This window comes from Peromyscus maniculatus, chromosome 1, assembly GCF_049852395.1.
Source record: "Peromyscus maniculatus bairdii isolate BWxNUB_F1_BW_parent chromosome 1, HU_Pman_BW_mat_3.1, whole genome shotgun sequence".
Classification (NCBI taxonomy): Eukaryota; Metazoa; Chordata; class Mammalia; order Rodentia; family Cricetidae; genus Peromyscus; species Peromyscus maniculatus.
Genome location: NC_134852.1, coordinates 209,710,288 through 209,726,565, shown reverse-complemented (window position 1 = coordinate 209,726,565; position 16,278 = coordinate 209,710,288). Strand labels below are relative to the sequence as shown.

At 44.5% G+C, this 16,278-nt stretch overlaps 2 protein-coding genes across 8 annotated transcripts in view; one reads left to right on the top strand and one right to left on the bottom strand.

Moving 5' to 3' along the window:
* Nrap (nebulin related anchoring protein) overlaps positions 1 to 16,278 on the top strand; it is a 358,082-nt gene that overhangs the window by 160,883 nt on the left and 180,921 nt on the right. The window lies entirely within an intron of this gene.
* Positions 11,891 to 16,278, bottom strand: part of Plekhs1 (pleckstrin homology domain containing S1) — a 36,741-nt gene continuing 32,353 nt past the window's right edge. For all 7 annotated transcript variants that reach the window (XM_076563340.1, XM_076563342.1, XM_076563341.1 and 4 more), the window contains one exon: positions 11,891 to 16,109. In XM_076563340.1, coding sequence (XP_076419455.1) covers positions 15,912 to 16,109 — 198 coding nt within the window. In that variant the 3' untranslated portion in view covers positions 11,891 to 15,911. The remainder of the gene's footprint in view (positions 16,110 to 16,278) is intronic.

The window sequence follows — 16,278 nt, the reverse complement described above, 5'->3', positions numbered from 1 at the left end:
CACACACAAAATCCACATGCTTTCTAAGGAGTAATGATTTCTCAGTGTTATGTGTGATGAAGGAGTATTGTCCCTTTCTATTGGGCAACCCCCCACCCTTTTAAATAATAGAATATAATCCATTTGTTGAGTAGAGGATCTAAAATTTATTGACATTAAAAAGATTCCTAATAGCCAGGAGGTGGTGGCACACACCTTTAACCCAGCACTTGGGAGGCAGAGGCAGGCAGATCTCTATGAGTTCAAGCCTAGCCTGGTCTATAAAGCAAGTTCCAGGACAGCTAAGACTTACACAGAAAAAACTTGTCTCAAAAAATTAAAAAAAAAATTCTAATAAATGCAGCTCTTACAAAAAAGGAGAAACGTATTCTTTAAAAAATTAAAAATGAAACTATCAAATGCTTCTGCTAAGCACACAGCCAAAAGAAATTAAGTCACTATGTCAAAGAGACAGCTGCATGTCCATATGCATCAACACACTATTTACAACAGCCTAGAAATGGATATACCTAAGTGCCCATCAGCTGGTGACTGTGTAAAGAAAACGTGGTACAAAGTGGAATACTTATTCAGCTGTGCAGAAGAATGAAATTGTTTGTGGTGACATGGGTCACTGTGTTAAGTGAAACAAGCTGGACACAGAAAGGCATGCTACACGATTTCACTCGTGTTAAATCTGAGAAAGCAGGCCTCGCGGCAGCTGAGGGTAGAAAAGTGGGTACCAGACACTGGGAGGGAGGAGAGGAGGGGCTCAGGAATGAGGTCAGGCTACAGTCGGAGGGGTTGGGAAGCTCTTGGCACTGTGTATTGAACGTTTCAAACAGCTAGAAGAAAGGATTGTGGAAAAATATTACCACAAATAATTGATAAATGTTTGAGAAGATAACTACATTGATTTAAACATTATAGAAGATGCAACACATATTGACATAGTTGCTTTTTAATATTTACAACTTTTGTATTTTTGTGTGTCAATTAAAAACCTAAACACAAGGAAATGTGAGAAAGAAGAACAGGTTCGGTTTCTTTTATTCTTATTGCCCAATTTCAAATTGGAAAATACTGTGTACTCAATTTTTCCCATGGCTGAAGAAATGAATTGCAAAATGAGAGATGTGATCTTGAAAGAATTTGCAAATACTACCCCCCCACTCAGCCTCTTGCCCTTGTTTGATCTAGAAGATTAAATTATTGTCCTGTGAAATTGCAAATATTGTAATGTTGAATTTAACTAACATTCTAAATCTGATCGTTCCAAAGAGAGATAGGCAGGCATGATGCGATTTTAAATTTCCTGTTAAAATTATTTTATACATGGAAGGAAATCATTTTAGTGCCCTCTAATATTGAAGAGTAAACACCTGGTACACAATTCCTGATTGGGGTTGGTATCAACCAAAAATGCATCACTTAAATGCATCAGTGCACCTGGGTTCTATTTAAGACTAAGTAGGATTACTCACAGAGACCGAGTGTACTGAATTTAAGTATCACCAAATTGTTTGAGAGGGAGAGCTAAATTTGGAGAGCAGGATTAAGGCTCAGAGAGAGGGTGATTTAGTGAACCTGCCAGAACTCGCAGTGAGTCACCCATGAGGACTGGACTAAATCTAGATGTTGGCTTACAGGCCACCAATATCTCATTAGATTGAACTCATTGATGACATTACCTTCTTTGTAATTCTTTTCATAAATGTTATCCTCTGCATTTTTCCCCAATGCCTTGCTTTTTCCAGGCAGTGCACTTCAATTATTTGGATGTTAAATTCCAGAGCTATTGACATCCAAAGGATGTTGCTAGGGAATGTCTAATCCATTCCAATTACCTTGCAGACATGTAGCAAAATTATGAAGTGAAAAATATTTGGGGCGTTTATAAGAGTTATACATATGGGGCTGCTATTTCTCAGGACAAAAACAAGTTATTCAAGAGATTGCATTTGTCAGAAAACGAGAGCCAAGACTGTTCTGGCAATCTGGCAACAGCAACCACAATTCAGCAAGACTCTGGAGCTCAGAAACAACAGCAAATTCACAAAAAGTTATGATAATTGTCTATCTGTTAAATGCATTTAAAATATTTTGTTTGTAATAGGGCTCCTTTTAGTCCAGGCGAGCCTCAAATGTGCTATGTAGTCAAGGCTGGCCTTGAATTCTTATTCCACTTGCCTCTATCTTCTACATGCTGGGATTATAGGCACAAGCCACCATGCCCTGCACATTTAAATTTTTTGGATGATTAATTTAAAATGCCTGCATTTAACCCAGGGTACACTTGATTTTCATGCGAGTACATGAATACATTTTAAAATAATGATATGCTAAGCAGTAAGCAGTATGCATGTTGTTGAAAGAATTATTTTCAACTCAGAAGGTCACACCATAAAAATTCTCTAAAAATTTGGCAGAAAATGTAGTTATGCACAGCAATATGGAAAACAGACCCATTGTAACCCCTATGATAGTATTATTAGTATTTATTACCAGCACGAGAGCCCCATGAGAGCAGCAGTCTGATTCTACCATCCATTGCTAATTGCTCCAGTGTGCTGACTATTACCCAGGAGGCAAGAGGTGGTAGAAACACATGTGAAGTTAATGGCTTCCCTTAGATATCAGAACTCACCAAAACTAAGGTATGAAGAGTTCATCCTGGATAAATAATGAGCATTTAGTGCTTAGATTTTATTTCCAACTTTAGGTAGCGGTTGGGCATCAATTTGGAAATCAGAAAGGAACTTTTTGATCTTCTTCTTCTTCTTCTTCTTCTTCTTCTTCTTCTTCTTCTTCTTCTTCTTCTTCTTCTTCTTCTTCTTCTTCTTCTTCTTCTTCTTCTTCTCCTTCTCCTCCTCCTCCTCCTCCTCCTCCTCCTCCTCCTCCTCCTTCCTTCTCCTCTTCCTCCTCCGTGTATGTGTACTATACGTGTATAGTTGCCTCTAGTGGCCAGAAGGGGGCGCTGGATCTCCTGGACCTGGAGTTAAAGGAGGCTGTAAGTCCAGTATGGGTACTGGAAACTGGATTCTCTTCAAAAACAGCAAATATTCTTATCCACTGAGCCATTTCTCCAGCCCCTAAGAAGGGTTTTAGCTTTGCTGTTGACTTGTGTTTTCTAAATCTTCAGACTGTTTGCAGCCAGGAGCTTGTGCTTCTTGACAACTTTCAAAACCAGAAATTACAGTAGACAGAAGGGTCATGTTTCTGTATGTCTTCAGTGTGGCTTGTACATAACAGGTATGTAGATTTGCACTGGGAACTGACAACTTAAGTTATAGCCACAGCTTTCTATTTTTCTGGGCATGTGTGCATCTGGGAAAGGATTGACATAAGGACTGAACAGATAGACATACTGTTATTCCAGTACTGTTGCAATGATTAAGTTTGGTTTTATTTCCAGACCTGAGGGAAAAGCAGTTAGCATGTGGAAAATTTCTGGGCAATTCCTCCCTGCTTCCAGTCATTTTCAAATGAAACACTATCTGCATGATTTCTCATATAGTTCTATGCTAGTTTCATACATACTGTGACAAGATACAATGGTTGCTAAGCATTTTAACACAAGGACCCTTCAGGGACCACGTAGGTTGACGGTCATTGGCTAAACTTGCGCCATGCTGGCACTTCCTAGGCAGGACTTACCACAGGGCTGAATTCTCACAAGAGGGCAGCAGAGAGAGTTGGTAGTCAGGGAGAGGGAAAAGATGCACAGAGTGTTCCCAGATCCCTCACCCCAAGTTCCTCAGACACTCTTCATAGTTCAGACTTTCAACTCTTCCTTTTCAAGTAGGGCTCTTCATGTCCAGAGCCTTGGGACCCAGAACTTTCCTATCGAAGAAGACTTGCTTTTTCAGAGTACAAACCACTACCACATGACTGAGGGTCTCATTGAAGGTACGTTTATGCTTTATGATTGGGTGACATCTTGACTAGTTGCCATTACTGATAAATAAGAGTATGTGTGGAAGTGGTGAGAAGTGCCGCTTGGCCTAGGAAGTGGCTCGGAAGGGAAGCGCTTGCCACACAGTCTTGAAGTACTGGGTTCGCATCAGAGCCATGCAAAGCCAGGTGGAGTCAGGCCTCTGTAATGCTAGTGCTTTTCCAGGGAGATGGGAGGTGCAAGCAAGAAGCTTGCAGTCCAGCTAGCCTGGGACACACAGCAGGGAACAAGAGGCCCTGCCTCAAACAAGGTAGAAGGTGAAGACCAACACCTGAGGTTTCCCTCAGCATGTGCTAATCCCGAGATTCTTTGGAGAAAAAACAGTTCCACCATTTTGAGCCAAATTTAAGACAAGTTTTTTATTAAAGTTTAAATACTGCCGGGCGGTGGTGGCGCACGCCTTTAATCCCAGCACTTGGGAGGCAGAGGCAGGCGGATCTCTGTGAGTTCGAGGCCAGCCTGGGCTACCAAGTGAGTTCCAGGAAAGGCGCAAAGCTACATAGAGAAACCCTGTCTCGAAAAACCAAAAAAAAAAAAAGTTTAAATACTGACTAAGATGGACTTTCAGGACCACTCTCTGGAACTTCCAGCTGAGTGGCCCCTAGACAGGTGCTGGGGGTGGGGTGGGGGTGGCACTTTTATGGGCAAAACCCATAGGCCACTATACTTTCCCTTGAGGCTTTGTTGTTATTTTTAAAGAACTACAACTCCCAGCATCCCAGGAAGTTTTCTAGTCCTTGGGCAGGTGGAGCTTACAGGTCAATTTTGGGTATTACATATGTATACAGCTGCACTCATACACAAATGCATGGAGAGAGAGAGAGAGAGAGAGGGAGAGAGAGAGAGAGAGAGAGAGAGAGAGAGAGAGAGAGAGAGAGAGAGGAGGAGTGGTCATTAGAGAGCAGGGATTTTTTTTTTTAATTAGAAGAATCATTAACAAAAACTGGCTTAGAGTGACACTTGGTCACACCCCCAATCCATAGTCAGAGCATTTGATTGTTCCATTTCATGGAGGACAGTATAGCATAGGTCATGTAATTTCCGTATTGGAGGTCTAGCTTTCAGTTCTTGACTTGCTTAGGGGCATAACAGTGACTAATGATGAGGTAAAATTGAAGCCTCTATTCTAAATCTTTTTGATGTAAAGATAGATTATGCTATGTACTAAAGGGCTCAGAGAAATCAGTGACAGATTCAGAACCTGGGAGGAAGAAGCAGGGGAATATCAGTGAGGACATGAGAGAATGAACCCAAGCAGCACAGAATTTGGAGATGTGTGACTGGAATTAAAATAAAAACTCACTATGAAGCAAACACTCTGGAACTATCCTTTCCTAAAGACCCAGGAGACATATTTCTAGAAACATTTGCAGGTAGGTCCTTCCCCCCAGGTTCCATTTGTCAGTTGAATTAAGGAAATAAACGGCCTCTGTAAGTCACGAGTCATCTTGTTCTTTTCCACGTGCAACAATGGGTAGATTAATAATTTTAGAAGTTATTAGACACTAACCTAGAAAGAAGGAGAAAGCTTTGCAGAGGGAAGGTGGCAGGCTCAGGAAAGCATCTTGGCTTCTCGCTGCCCTCGGAGAAAACAAAGCAAGTGTGACCTCTGCTGATGTTGACAAAAGTGATGTGCAACTACCCAGATGGGACTGAGTGACATGAGCCAGGGCTTCTCCTCTTTGGGGTGGGGTCAGGCAAACTCTCCGAGCTTAAGGGAATTAGTGTTAGGATGCTTCCTCTTGTGGCTCACAGTAAGCCATGTGTTCTCTCCACCCTTTCAGAGGACCCCGAGGTCAGTTGCCAGCACCCATGTTAGGTGGCTCAAAACTTCCTTTAATTCCAGGCTCAGGGGAATTGGATGCCCTCTTCTGGCCTCTTCTGGCACTTTATGTACATGATCATGTAAACTCCCCCAGCCCACACATACACACAACACATAAAAATGTCTTTAAGAAGATACTGCCTCTCAATGTTTTATAGAGGAGATATGTTCACACAGATGTATGTTCTTGGTAATTGTTGCAGCCACCTGGCTTTGCATGATCCTCTGCAAAGAGACCTCTACCTAATGTGTGCAGAGGCATGGAGTCAGCTCAGTCAACCATGTGTCCTAGGCAAATCATTTTATTTGTTCCAAACTTAGATTCCCTTATAGTAAAATGCAAACAGTTTTACCTCCACCTCCATAAACATTGGGAGACGCATAGAAACGGTGCTCTGAGCTTTGCATGCTTCCTGCCTGCCTTTCCATTCCCACACATGTCAGGCATCTTCTTAGTGCCAGGTAAGCCTTCTCTGCAACAGGCGGTGTCTTAGCTCATTGGCAAGCTCTCTTTCTCCCAATTCCTGAATCACTTGTAGGTTATAGGATGCATCTAAGCCCTTTGAATGTGTTCTTTCTATGTTATGTAATGCTTGTCTCATAATTAGTCATGTCTCTCTGAGTGGAGTTAGAAAGAGAGGGCTCAGAGTTACCAGAATGCATTACCACTTTTCAAAAAAGTGCTCCACCCCACCCCGCCCTCATTTACCGATGCAGTAATTGGGTCCAAACTGTGAATGTTCCAGGTCAGGAAGCCACTAAGGGGCAGCTCAGTGGGACCCAAGCAGTACATGAACTTGGCAGGTAAGTGAGTGGGGTTGACTCTGTGACCTGGAGACAATGACCCAACCTCTGACGTCTCTGAGCTTTGTTTTTCTCTTCTGTAAAGTAGTGTTGACATTACTCACCTCAAAAGTCAAGAGAAGATGAAAAGAAATGATATTTAAAACTTTTTTGTTAGTCCAGTAGATGCTTGAAAAGACTCCTATCCCTAGAGGCTCTGATGTACAAGGCTCCAAGAACCCATCTGTCTGTGTGACCTGAACAGAAGGCCTGCCTAATGGACCTGTGTAGATGTAACCAACCGTCTTATTAAAATAAGAAACACAGAACCAATGTAAAAGAGAAAGCAGAGAGGTCAGAGCTCAGAGCTAAAATCTTACCTCCTGCAGTGCTCCTAGCTTCCCCGAGAGAGAGAGCTACTTCCTGTGTGTCTGTCTTTAAATAGTCTTTCTGTTCTGCCTTCTCATTGGTTGTAAACCCAAACACACGACTGCCTTGTCACTGCCTGTAAGTACTGCCCTCCAGGTCTTAAAGGCGTGTGTCTCCAATGCTGGCTGTATCCCTGAACACACAGAGATCTACCTAGCTCTTCTACCAAGTGCTGGGATTAAAGGCGTGCGCCGCCGCCGCCGCCGCCGCCGCCGCCGCCGCCGCTGCCGCCACCACCACCACCACGCTCTTGCTATGGCTCTAATAGCTCTGACCCCCGGACAACTTTATTTATTAACATACAATGAAAATCACATTTCAGTACAAATAAAATACCACCATAGACCTGAGTGCACCAGAGTGATTCCTTTGAATGATGCTGCAGTGTGGAACTGTAGCATCCTTTGCACTTTTGCTGAATAGGCACTTATTATTATTCTTAGCATGATTCGAGAATCTTCAGTGTAAAAGTGATCAAAATATGGCTTTCCAAATTATAAAGGGCCTACAGATTTTCTTGGAATAACAAATATAGCTAACCTTCCACATCTAAAGGTTCCACATCTGTGCAACTACAGATTGAAAGTATTTGGGGAAAAATTATGTCTGTATTGAACACAGTCAATTTTTTCATATTGTTATTCTCTAACAAGACAGTGTAACTGTGTATACAGCATTGACATTAAATTAAGTATTTTAGTGACCTAGAGAAGATTCAAAACATATGCGTGTAGGCTATATGTAAATGCTGCATTGTTCTATATAAGGAACTTAAGCATCTTGGATTTGGGTGTTTCCTGGGGATCCTGGAACCCATTCCACATGGATGAGAGGCAAAGAAATTGATACAGAAACATAGACAGGGCAATCAGTTCTGCCTGGACAGAGAAGCATGACATTTGAGCTGACTCTTGGGTCCAGTGTTTGCCAAGTAAATAAATCCTGAATTGAAAATGTTCTCAGCATGGCAATGACGTTCCCTGTATTTTTCCTTTCATACCTATCACAGAGAGTTCATAGAGAGTTCTAGAGTTCTCTATGGCCTGTACTCGTCAATCCAGCAGGCTGGGAGAAAGGAGCTGCAGAGAAGAGGTAAGTATGCAAATCCCTTGATGATCGTGACTAATGTGTGATTCTCCAACAGCCGACAGGAGCTCTGTGAAGGAGGCCTCCTCCTCAGACTGTTGGTGACAGTAGTGTCAGGTCTGTGTGTACAGCACAGCAACTAGAGATTTCATCAAAATGTTCACAGCACTAATAAATCCTCAGCCGTGCCTGAGCAGGGCTTATGTAAGCTGGGAGAAAACTGGCAGAGTCCCTCCAGCTTCGCACACTTTGTTTGGAAGTGTGAGGTATTAATTAAAGAACAACTAGATGACAGCATTCAGCCTGGTGACAGCGTCGTGCCAACCATCTGCGGTGGTGGAGACCAGTTTCTTCCTGGAGCTCCCCTCCTTGCCTGGGCGCCCCCACCTTCCCCACTCAGCTCATGCCAGGGCTTCTGGTTCCTTAAGGAGGGCTCCGAAGATCTTCTCACTACAGTGTTAAGTGTGCGGTAAGGCAGCAGGACTAGACGACAGCTTGTGAGAACTGAAAATCCGATGTGCAGGTTTCCTTCCCTTGAGTGCAGGAAAATCCTAGTTGTCGTAAGTGTGCAAAACTAAAGTGACAGTCGGGTTTCTCAGCAGCTCCCAGAGCAGCAGCTCTCAACCTGTACGTCTGACCCCTTTGGGGACTGAAGAACCCTTTCACAGGGGCTGCCTAAGACCATTGGAAAACACAGAGATTTACGTTACAACTCATAACAATAGCAAAATTGCAGTTATGAAGTAGCAACGAAAGTAACTTTATGCTTGGGGGTCACACAGCATGAGGAACTGTATTAAAGGGCCACAGCATTAGGAAGTTAAGAACTGCTCTCCTAGAGGAAGGCTTCCAAGGAGGCTCCTGGCAACTGCAGCACTTTGCCCACATCAGAGGTGCCCAGCTTTGGAGGAGCGGAGGAATACATTATCTCAGGAACTCCTTTTGTGTTCTTCCTGCTTTCTCTGTGGTATAGCTCTGTGCATCCTGCATGTAGCTTCTGAAGGTTTCCTCCTCCTCCTCCTCCTCCTCCTCCTCTCTCTCTCTCTCTCTCTCTCTCTCTCTCTCTCTCTCTCTCTCTCTCTCTCAGTGTGTGACTCTCTCTCTGTGTGTGACTGTATGTCTATGTGTCTGTATGTGTTGTGTGCACACAGGTACAGGTATGTGTATGAGTGTAAGTGTGTACATGTCTATTTGTCTGTGTATCTGTATATGCAGATACAGGTGTGTGTATGAGTGTGTGTGTGTACATGTCTGTGTGTGTGTGTGTGTGTGTGTGTGTGTGTGTGTGTGTGTGTGCATGTCTGTTTGTCTATGTGTCTGTTTGTATATGCAGGTACAGGTAGGTGTGTGAGTGTGTGTGTAGGCCAGGAGATAACCTTGGACATCATTTGACTTTTCTTTTTGGTTTTCAAGACAGGGTTTCTCTGTGTAGCCCTGGCTGTCCTGGATCTCGCTCTGTAGACCAGACTGGACTCAGACTCAGAGATCCACCTGCCTCTGCCTTCTGAGTGCTGGGATTAAAGGTGTGTGCCACCATACCTAGTGACTGTTTGCCTTTTTAAAAGCAGCATCTCTTATTGACCTGGAGCTTACAAAGTGGCTAGCAAGCTGGCCAGGAAGTCCCAAGGATCTGCCTGTCCTCAGGGGCCCAGTGCTGAGACTGGGGAATTCACACGACCACACCCAGCACTTTTATTTTTTTCAGATGGGTTCTAGGGCTGGAACTCAAGTCCTCATACTTCCAGGGAGCTTTGCACCAACCGACTTGCTTTTCCCAGTCCTTTCTCATCATCTTCTGTCATCCGGCAGCTCTAACTTGACACTTGTATAGCCATTTGTACCTATTCTAGAGCAGTCTTTCCACAGGACCCCTGGCAATGGGGTTAATTTTATTTTTTTAATTTTATTTTAATCTCCCCCTGCCAGATTTACTTTTGTGTACATTGGTGCCTTGCCTGCATGTATGTCTATGTGAGGGCACTGTACTCCTTGGAACTGAAGTTATAGACAGTTGTGAACTGTCATGTGGGTGCTGGGAATTGAACCCAGGTCCTCTAGAAGAGTAGCCAGTGCTCCAAACCACTGAGCCATCTCCCCAGCCCTGGTTAATTTTACTTTAAGATGCAATGAGTAAGAACTATTGCCTATAAAGGAGTAAAAGATTCTTATGAAGCAAGTAGTCAACTGTCTCTTACACAGGGGTGCCTTTTCCGGGTCCCCTCAGGATGCCTGAAACATTCTCTGCCCTGGCAGTTAGCATCTGTGTGGCTGTGCACACGATTTGGCCTATGCTAGAATATCAAGTCAGTTCTACTCATTCCTTAAGAGATGAAATCCCCCTCTCTCAGGCGCTCTTCAGATTTACCCTGCCTGTGAGGTACCAACCACAGAGGAGCAGTCTTTACATCTTTTGCATTTCTAACCCTGAATTTGGATTGAGGAGTCAGACTCGGCTCCTAATTAGGTATGGATGAGTTTGTCTTAGCATACGCATGGATGAGGTTCACAGAGTTAGAGTCCATATTACTCTCCCCCACCACCCCCAGGAAACCTAACATTTCTGTCCCTGGAGATGTGTTAGCTGCCAATTAACTGATTGTCACACAGAACCAGGCCCATGTAAAACACGTAAACATGTCACAAAGGGAACGCTGGTAAAGTTCTTGGGTTTGAAGTAAAAACGTATGTTTTACTGGATTTTTTCCTGGATAAAATGTCAGAAGAAGAATTTGTTACTGAGACAAGAGGCATAAAAAAGTTGAGCCACTGTAGGTAAGCCTTGGAAAGTGCACTGCGCGTCTCTTCCTGTCCATGGCCCCTCCTCTGTGCACCATCCATTTCAGCCACCTTTCACCTCCTCTTCCATGGGTCTTCCGGTGAGGAGAGTCAGGCTGTGGTCTCCAAATCCCATTTGTCTGGTTTGAGTCCAGCTCTGCCATGCTCTCACCGCCATGACCTTGAGTAAGCTACTTCACTTCTCTATGCTTCTGGGGCAGTCAGTCTTGACTTCACAGACCTGTTGTAGGTTTGGGTAGAGTGTGTGGATAGTGCCCTGTGTGCAGAGGCACCCAACAGCGTGAGTCATGATTAGCACTCTGTTTATGGTGGCCTTCTTCCTTTCTGAACTCCTCTGCCACCACACAGTGTGGCAATTTCTAGTTTCTAATTACTCCTAAAGGTAGCTTTATCCCTAGACATATTTCTGGTGTTCTCATCTATCATTTAAGAAACAAGAGGCCAAGAGGCAAACACATGGCAATACCATCACCATCACCATCACCATCACCATCACCATCACCATCACCATCACCATCACCATCACCATCAAGGCAACCGAGCCCCCAGTCAGCATCCCACAGCACCCTGTGTTAAACGCTGATGGCCAGTGCACAGCTAAGCCCCTCACATCACACACGCACACTGTTGGTTCTTAGCATGTGTGCAGCTGTAACAAGCCTCAATGTGTTTTGTAAGTCCGTACTTAAACAAAGAGGAGCAAAGAATGTCAGAAAACCTTAAAAAATTTGGAACGACTATGATTAACAAAATCTAAACCTAAACTTACACCTTGGTGCTTCTCAAATGAAACTGACATTGGCCCCAAGATCATGGTACACTCATTTCACTGTGGTCAGCAATTTGTTGGAGAGTTGTAGACACTGTGGTTTCCTGTTGTTATAATAGCTCCCAAGTGTGCCGCCAACTCCGCAGAAACTTACTAATTGTTGAGAAAACAGCTTATACGGAAAAGCCTATAGCTGGTTTTCAAGTTAATTATAGGATACCAGGGCAAGAAAGAAGCAAGGAAAAAGAAAAGCCAGTGTTACTAGAGCTATGGATGTGAATATTTTATTTGGAAATATCAAAATTAAATCATGTTTAATTAGTACTTAACACAAATTGTAGTGATTTCTTCTGTTAGCATGTGCTTATCAAGCAGTTGCTATAAGCTGCTCACTGTATTTATGGGCTGGTAATACGGTGATGAATAAGATATAATTGTTCTCCTCTTGGGACATAAGATAGGGAAAGTTTGTCTGCTAGAACCTTCTATGATCATGGAAAATGTCTGTTTCAGTGCTACCCAATGTTATAGCCAATTACCATCTAAGGTTATCAAATACCCCAAATGTGACTAGTGCTTTTGAAAAGGAATTTTAAATTTATTTAATTTTACCTAATATAAAGCCAAATAGCACACATGGCTGGTAGCTACCATATGAGGCAGTTCAGTCCCAGGGTCCAGCACTGAGTGCAAAGTTTCTAAGAGCCATCTAGTCAGAGTGACTTGGAGAAGGGCCCCAAGGTCCTGTGGGATTGTTGCTCATTTGACAAAGATTTCATTGACTCAGACATTTTAAAGAACTTTCTCAATAAAGCACATGTGTTGCTTAGCTACAAATCCAACTCCACCAAAGAACCCTGATTTGATCCAGCTGAGTCTGAAAGCCTCGAGGCCTGTTTATGACTCTACATTCCTCTCATCCTCCCAAGGGAAGGCCACTTGGCACATGCCCTGAAGGGAGGAGGGGCAGGATGCTGACAGAGCCACCTCTAACTCCCCGCCTGTCTTTGCTCCCTGGCATACACAGGCACACATACTACACACAAACATGTGAATGTGTGGTAATCTGCCCTCCACACAGAAAAGAATGCCTTCCTGGAATGCATAAATGTCAACAGCATTGAGTATGATTGCATGGACTTGGCCTTGCACATTCATCCTCTTTCTTAACCAGCTGTTCTTTGGAATTCGCTCTGAATAGTTTGCATCCTCAGCAGAGAGAACCAAATGGAAACCTCCAGATACCCCTGAGGTCTGTTCTGGAGACCTGAGGCACCCAGTAGGAAGTGGAGAGGCAGCACTCCAATGTCCCACGGAGAAGCTGTGACTTGGAAATGGCATGGGTTGGGGAGTTATGGGTCCAGCATAGAGCTGAGTGTACCCTCAGTAAGTCATTCCATGTTTCTGAGCTCTGACTTCTTCATCAACCAGACTGAAGAGCCACATCATACTCAGGCTTGTTCTAGTTCCTTCCCATTGCTATGATCAAACACTAACCAAAGCAATTTAGTGAGGAAAGGATTTATTTTAGCATCCAGGTTACAGTTCATCACTGGGGAAAGCCTGGGCAGAAACATAAGGCAGAAATGTAAATGGACGGTTCTCTCCCACCAGCCAGCTCTTGAATAACCACTCAGAGGCTTAATATTACTTACAAAAGCTTGGCCATTAGCTCAGGCTTGTTACTAACTAGCTCTTGCACTTAAATGAACTCATAATTCTTATCTATGTTTAGCCACATGGCTCACAGCTTGTTACCTCATTTTCTATACATCCTGTTTGCTAGGCAACTGGCTAGCATCTCCCAGAATCTACCCTTCTCCTTCCTTCCTTAGTTTGGTTATCCCACCCATACTTCCTACCTGGCTACCAGCCAATCAGCTTTCCTATTAACAATAAGAATAACACATATTCATAGTGTATATAAAGATTGTTCCATGGCACAGAAACCACGGAGGAACCACTGCTTGTGGCTCACTCACAAGCTCTGCTTTCCTACACAGCCCAGGACCACATGCCTAGGGGATGGTGCTGCCCACAGTGGGCTGGGCCCTCCCACACCAATGAACAGTTACGACAGCCCCTGAAGACACGCCCACATTAGACCAACTTATCCCTCCATTGGGACTCTCTTCTCAGGTGAAGGCAAGCTATGCCACACTGACAGGACAAGGCCAGGGTTGAGAGGGCCAAGAGTGGCTCCAAGCCGTTTCTATTTTCTCCTCTCTTGTCTAAATTAATCCAGGGAGGGCTGTCTTTCCCAGGGACAGCTGGACCAGGCTCTTCGCAGCATCAGTCATTGTCATCTGCTTGAAATGGGGTCGAAATGGACATCATTGAAAAAGATCACAGGTGAGTTTTCCACTGAGACTATCTGTGCATGTGTCCGTGGGTAGCAGGGAGTGTGAGAAAGGTACAATTCACTTACAAGGTACAGCCCTTGTCAGGCCTGGCCTGGTGGCTTTTCCAGCCACCTCTCCACAATTCTTGGCTGTGTTCTCACCTGGATGACAGAAAGGACAAATATCTCCATTCCCAGGCCTGGAGTTTTCCTTGGGGTCACTGCTGTTCTTAGGAGAAGGAAGTGACACTGTGGCTGTGGCTGCCTCTAGCTCTGGGGAAGGGGGCACAGAGGCCCTGGCCTCTGAGGAACAGCACAGAGAACGATGAAGGGTGGGTCCTGCTGTCTGCCCCAGCCACCAGCAGCGCATACCTCAGCCCAGCCAGGAAGGTTGCTTCCTCCAGGCCCTGGTTCCACTGCTCTCCACAGAGCAGGAAGCATGGGGAGGAGCTGCCTTCTTCAGGCTCCTGTTGGAGGTGGGTGGGGTGACCACAGTTTGTCACTCTCCACACTGCCAAAAGCTAGGTCCTTTCCTCAGAGAGTTCACGTTCTGCACTCTCCCGCAGACTCACGAGCCTCTCCACGGACTTTCCAGGATGATACAACATGGAACTGTGTTCCTCAGTCAAATAATCCCCGGGAGCGCCATGAGGGTGCAGAGAAGCTCCCAGAGTGTGGTCCTCACAGCAAGCCACCCCCATCCTGTGTCAGGAGGCAAGTTCTGGGGTTGGGGGAGGCTGGCAGGTTGACAGTGTGTGTGGGGGGGACCAGTAGTCCTGTATGCTTGTCCCAGCACTGCTGTGAGCTGAGTGGATGATGGACTCCTGGGTCCTCAGACTTCTCTTTGCCTCCTTGAGAGCACATAGAGATGGGAGGATACCTGGATTTCAGAGCCCAGGGATCCATCCCGAAGGTGGTTTCAGGCAGTTTTACCTTGATGGGTATTTATTTCCTCACTGAAGTGGCTTCATTTCTTATTTATGAGATTTGAAATATTCATGCATATACATTTAATTATTTTCCATGTTTCATATACATATGTACATTTTATACAGGCAACAATCTAGATAACAGAAAATGAAATGTACTGAATGTCTCCTCCACATGCCAAAGGTCTTTCCTAATCTAAACCCACACACAAGGCAGAGGTCAGGGAATATTCTTCCTAAAGCTGGTCTAGACTCTTGGTCCTGCCCCCAACAGCTACAGAACTTGGAGTCATGAAGACTGAGTATCACTGAACTTTCAAAGCCTTCATTTTTTTCCACGTGAAAGGACAGCCTGTTGAGATGGATTTTCTAACACCCCCACCCCATTTTGCACCAACATCTCCAAGTTGATTAGTCTTCAGTTGACTGCTCCTGCTTTCCTGATTATTAAAAGGCCTTTGATCCTTTTGACATCACAGAACTAATTTGGTAATAAGCCAACCAATTAAGAACATATACACATAGTTTCCTGATTATTTTTGAAGTGAGCAGCACCAAACTCCCTCAGCTTCCAAAATAGTTACTGTATCTTTAAGAAAGCAGGTATCCTGAGACAGAGGTCACTCTGCCTGATCTGATGGCCCTTGGGCTGCTGAGTCACAGGAAGTGTCTGGAGGATAACCACAGACTTTCATCTCTCTTGCCTCCCTGTAATGAGTAATTCTGACTGGATATTCCTAACAAAGATGCAATTGTGACCTCAGAAAGCACACAGTGCTATTAATTAGACCAGAGATTTACTCAATCGATGTCTGCCGTGTCTGAGGCAAAGTCTCAGATAATAAGGCCTTCCATTTTATCTCTGTTCCTTAGTCATTATCCCATGTGACCTCAATGCAACAGTCAAAGAGGGGCCAGTGACCCCATTGTTAAGGCAGTGCAGTGACTCAAAGTAGGATGCAGCCTTGTCTCCAACCACAGGACCACGCGTGATCCAGGGTTCCATCCTTCTTCTGCTGTCATGGATCTGAGGCAGCCGACTCTCCAGTTACTTCCTTCTGGCTCTTTTTGATGGCCGGACTCCTCTTTGGTATCCTCTCCAGTCCTGGCAAATCCTCCTGGACAGGCTCCACCAAGTGGTATTTTAAGGGGCACGTGCAGGCGGAAGCATGGAACTTCTCTGAATTGGGGATCCGGCCAATGGAGAGTTTCACTTTCTAAGACATAAGACAGGATAATTAAATGACTGGAGATTATCCTTAGGAGCCCACCCTTCACATCCCTTGAATCTGTTCTTGAAGGAAATCCGTGATGAGCTATGATGAGCCAAAGGCAGCCGCAGATGATCTGCATGTTCCGGTGGAACATGGACTTTCATTTTCTGAC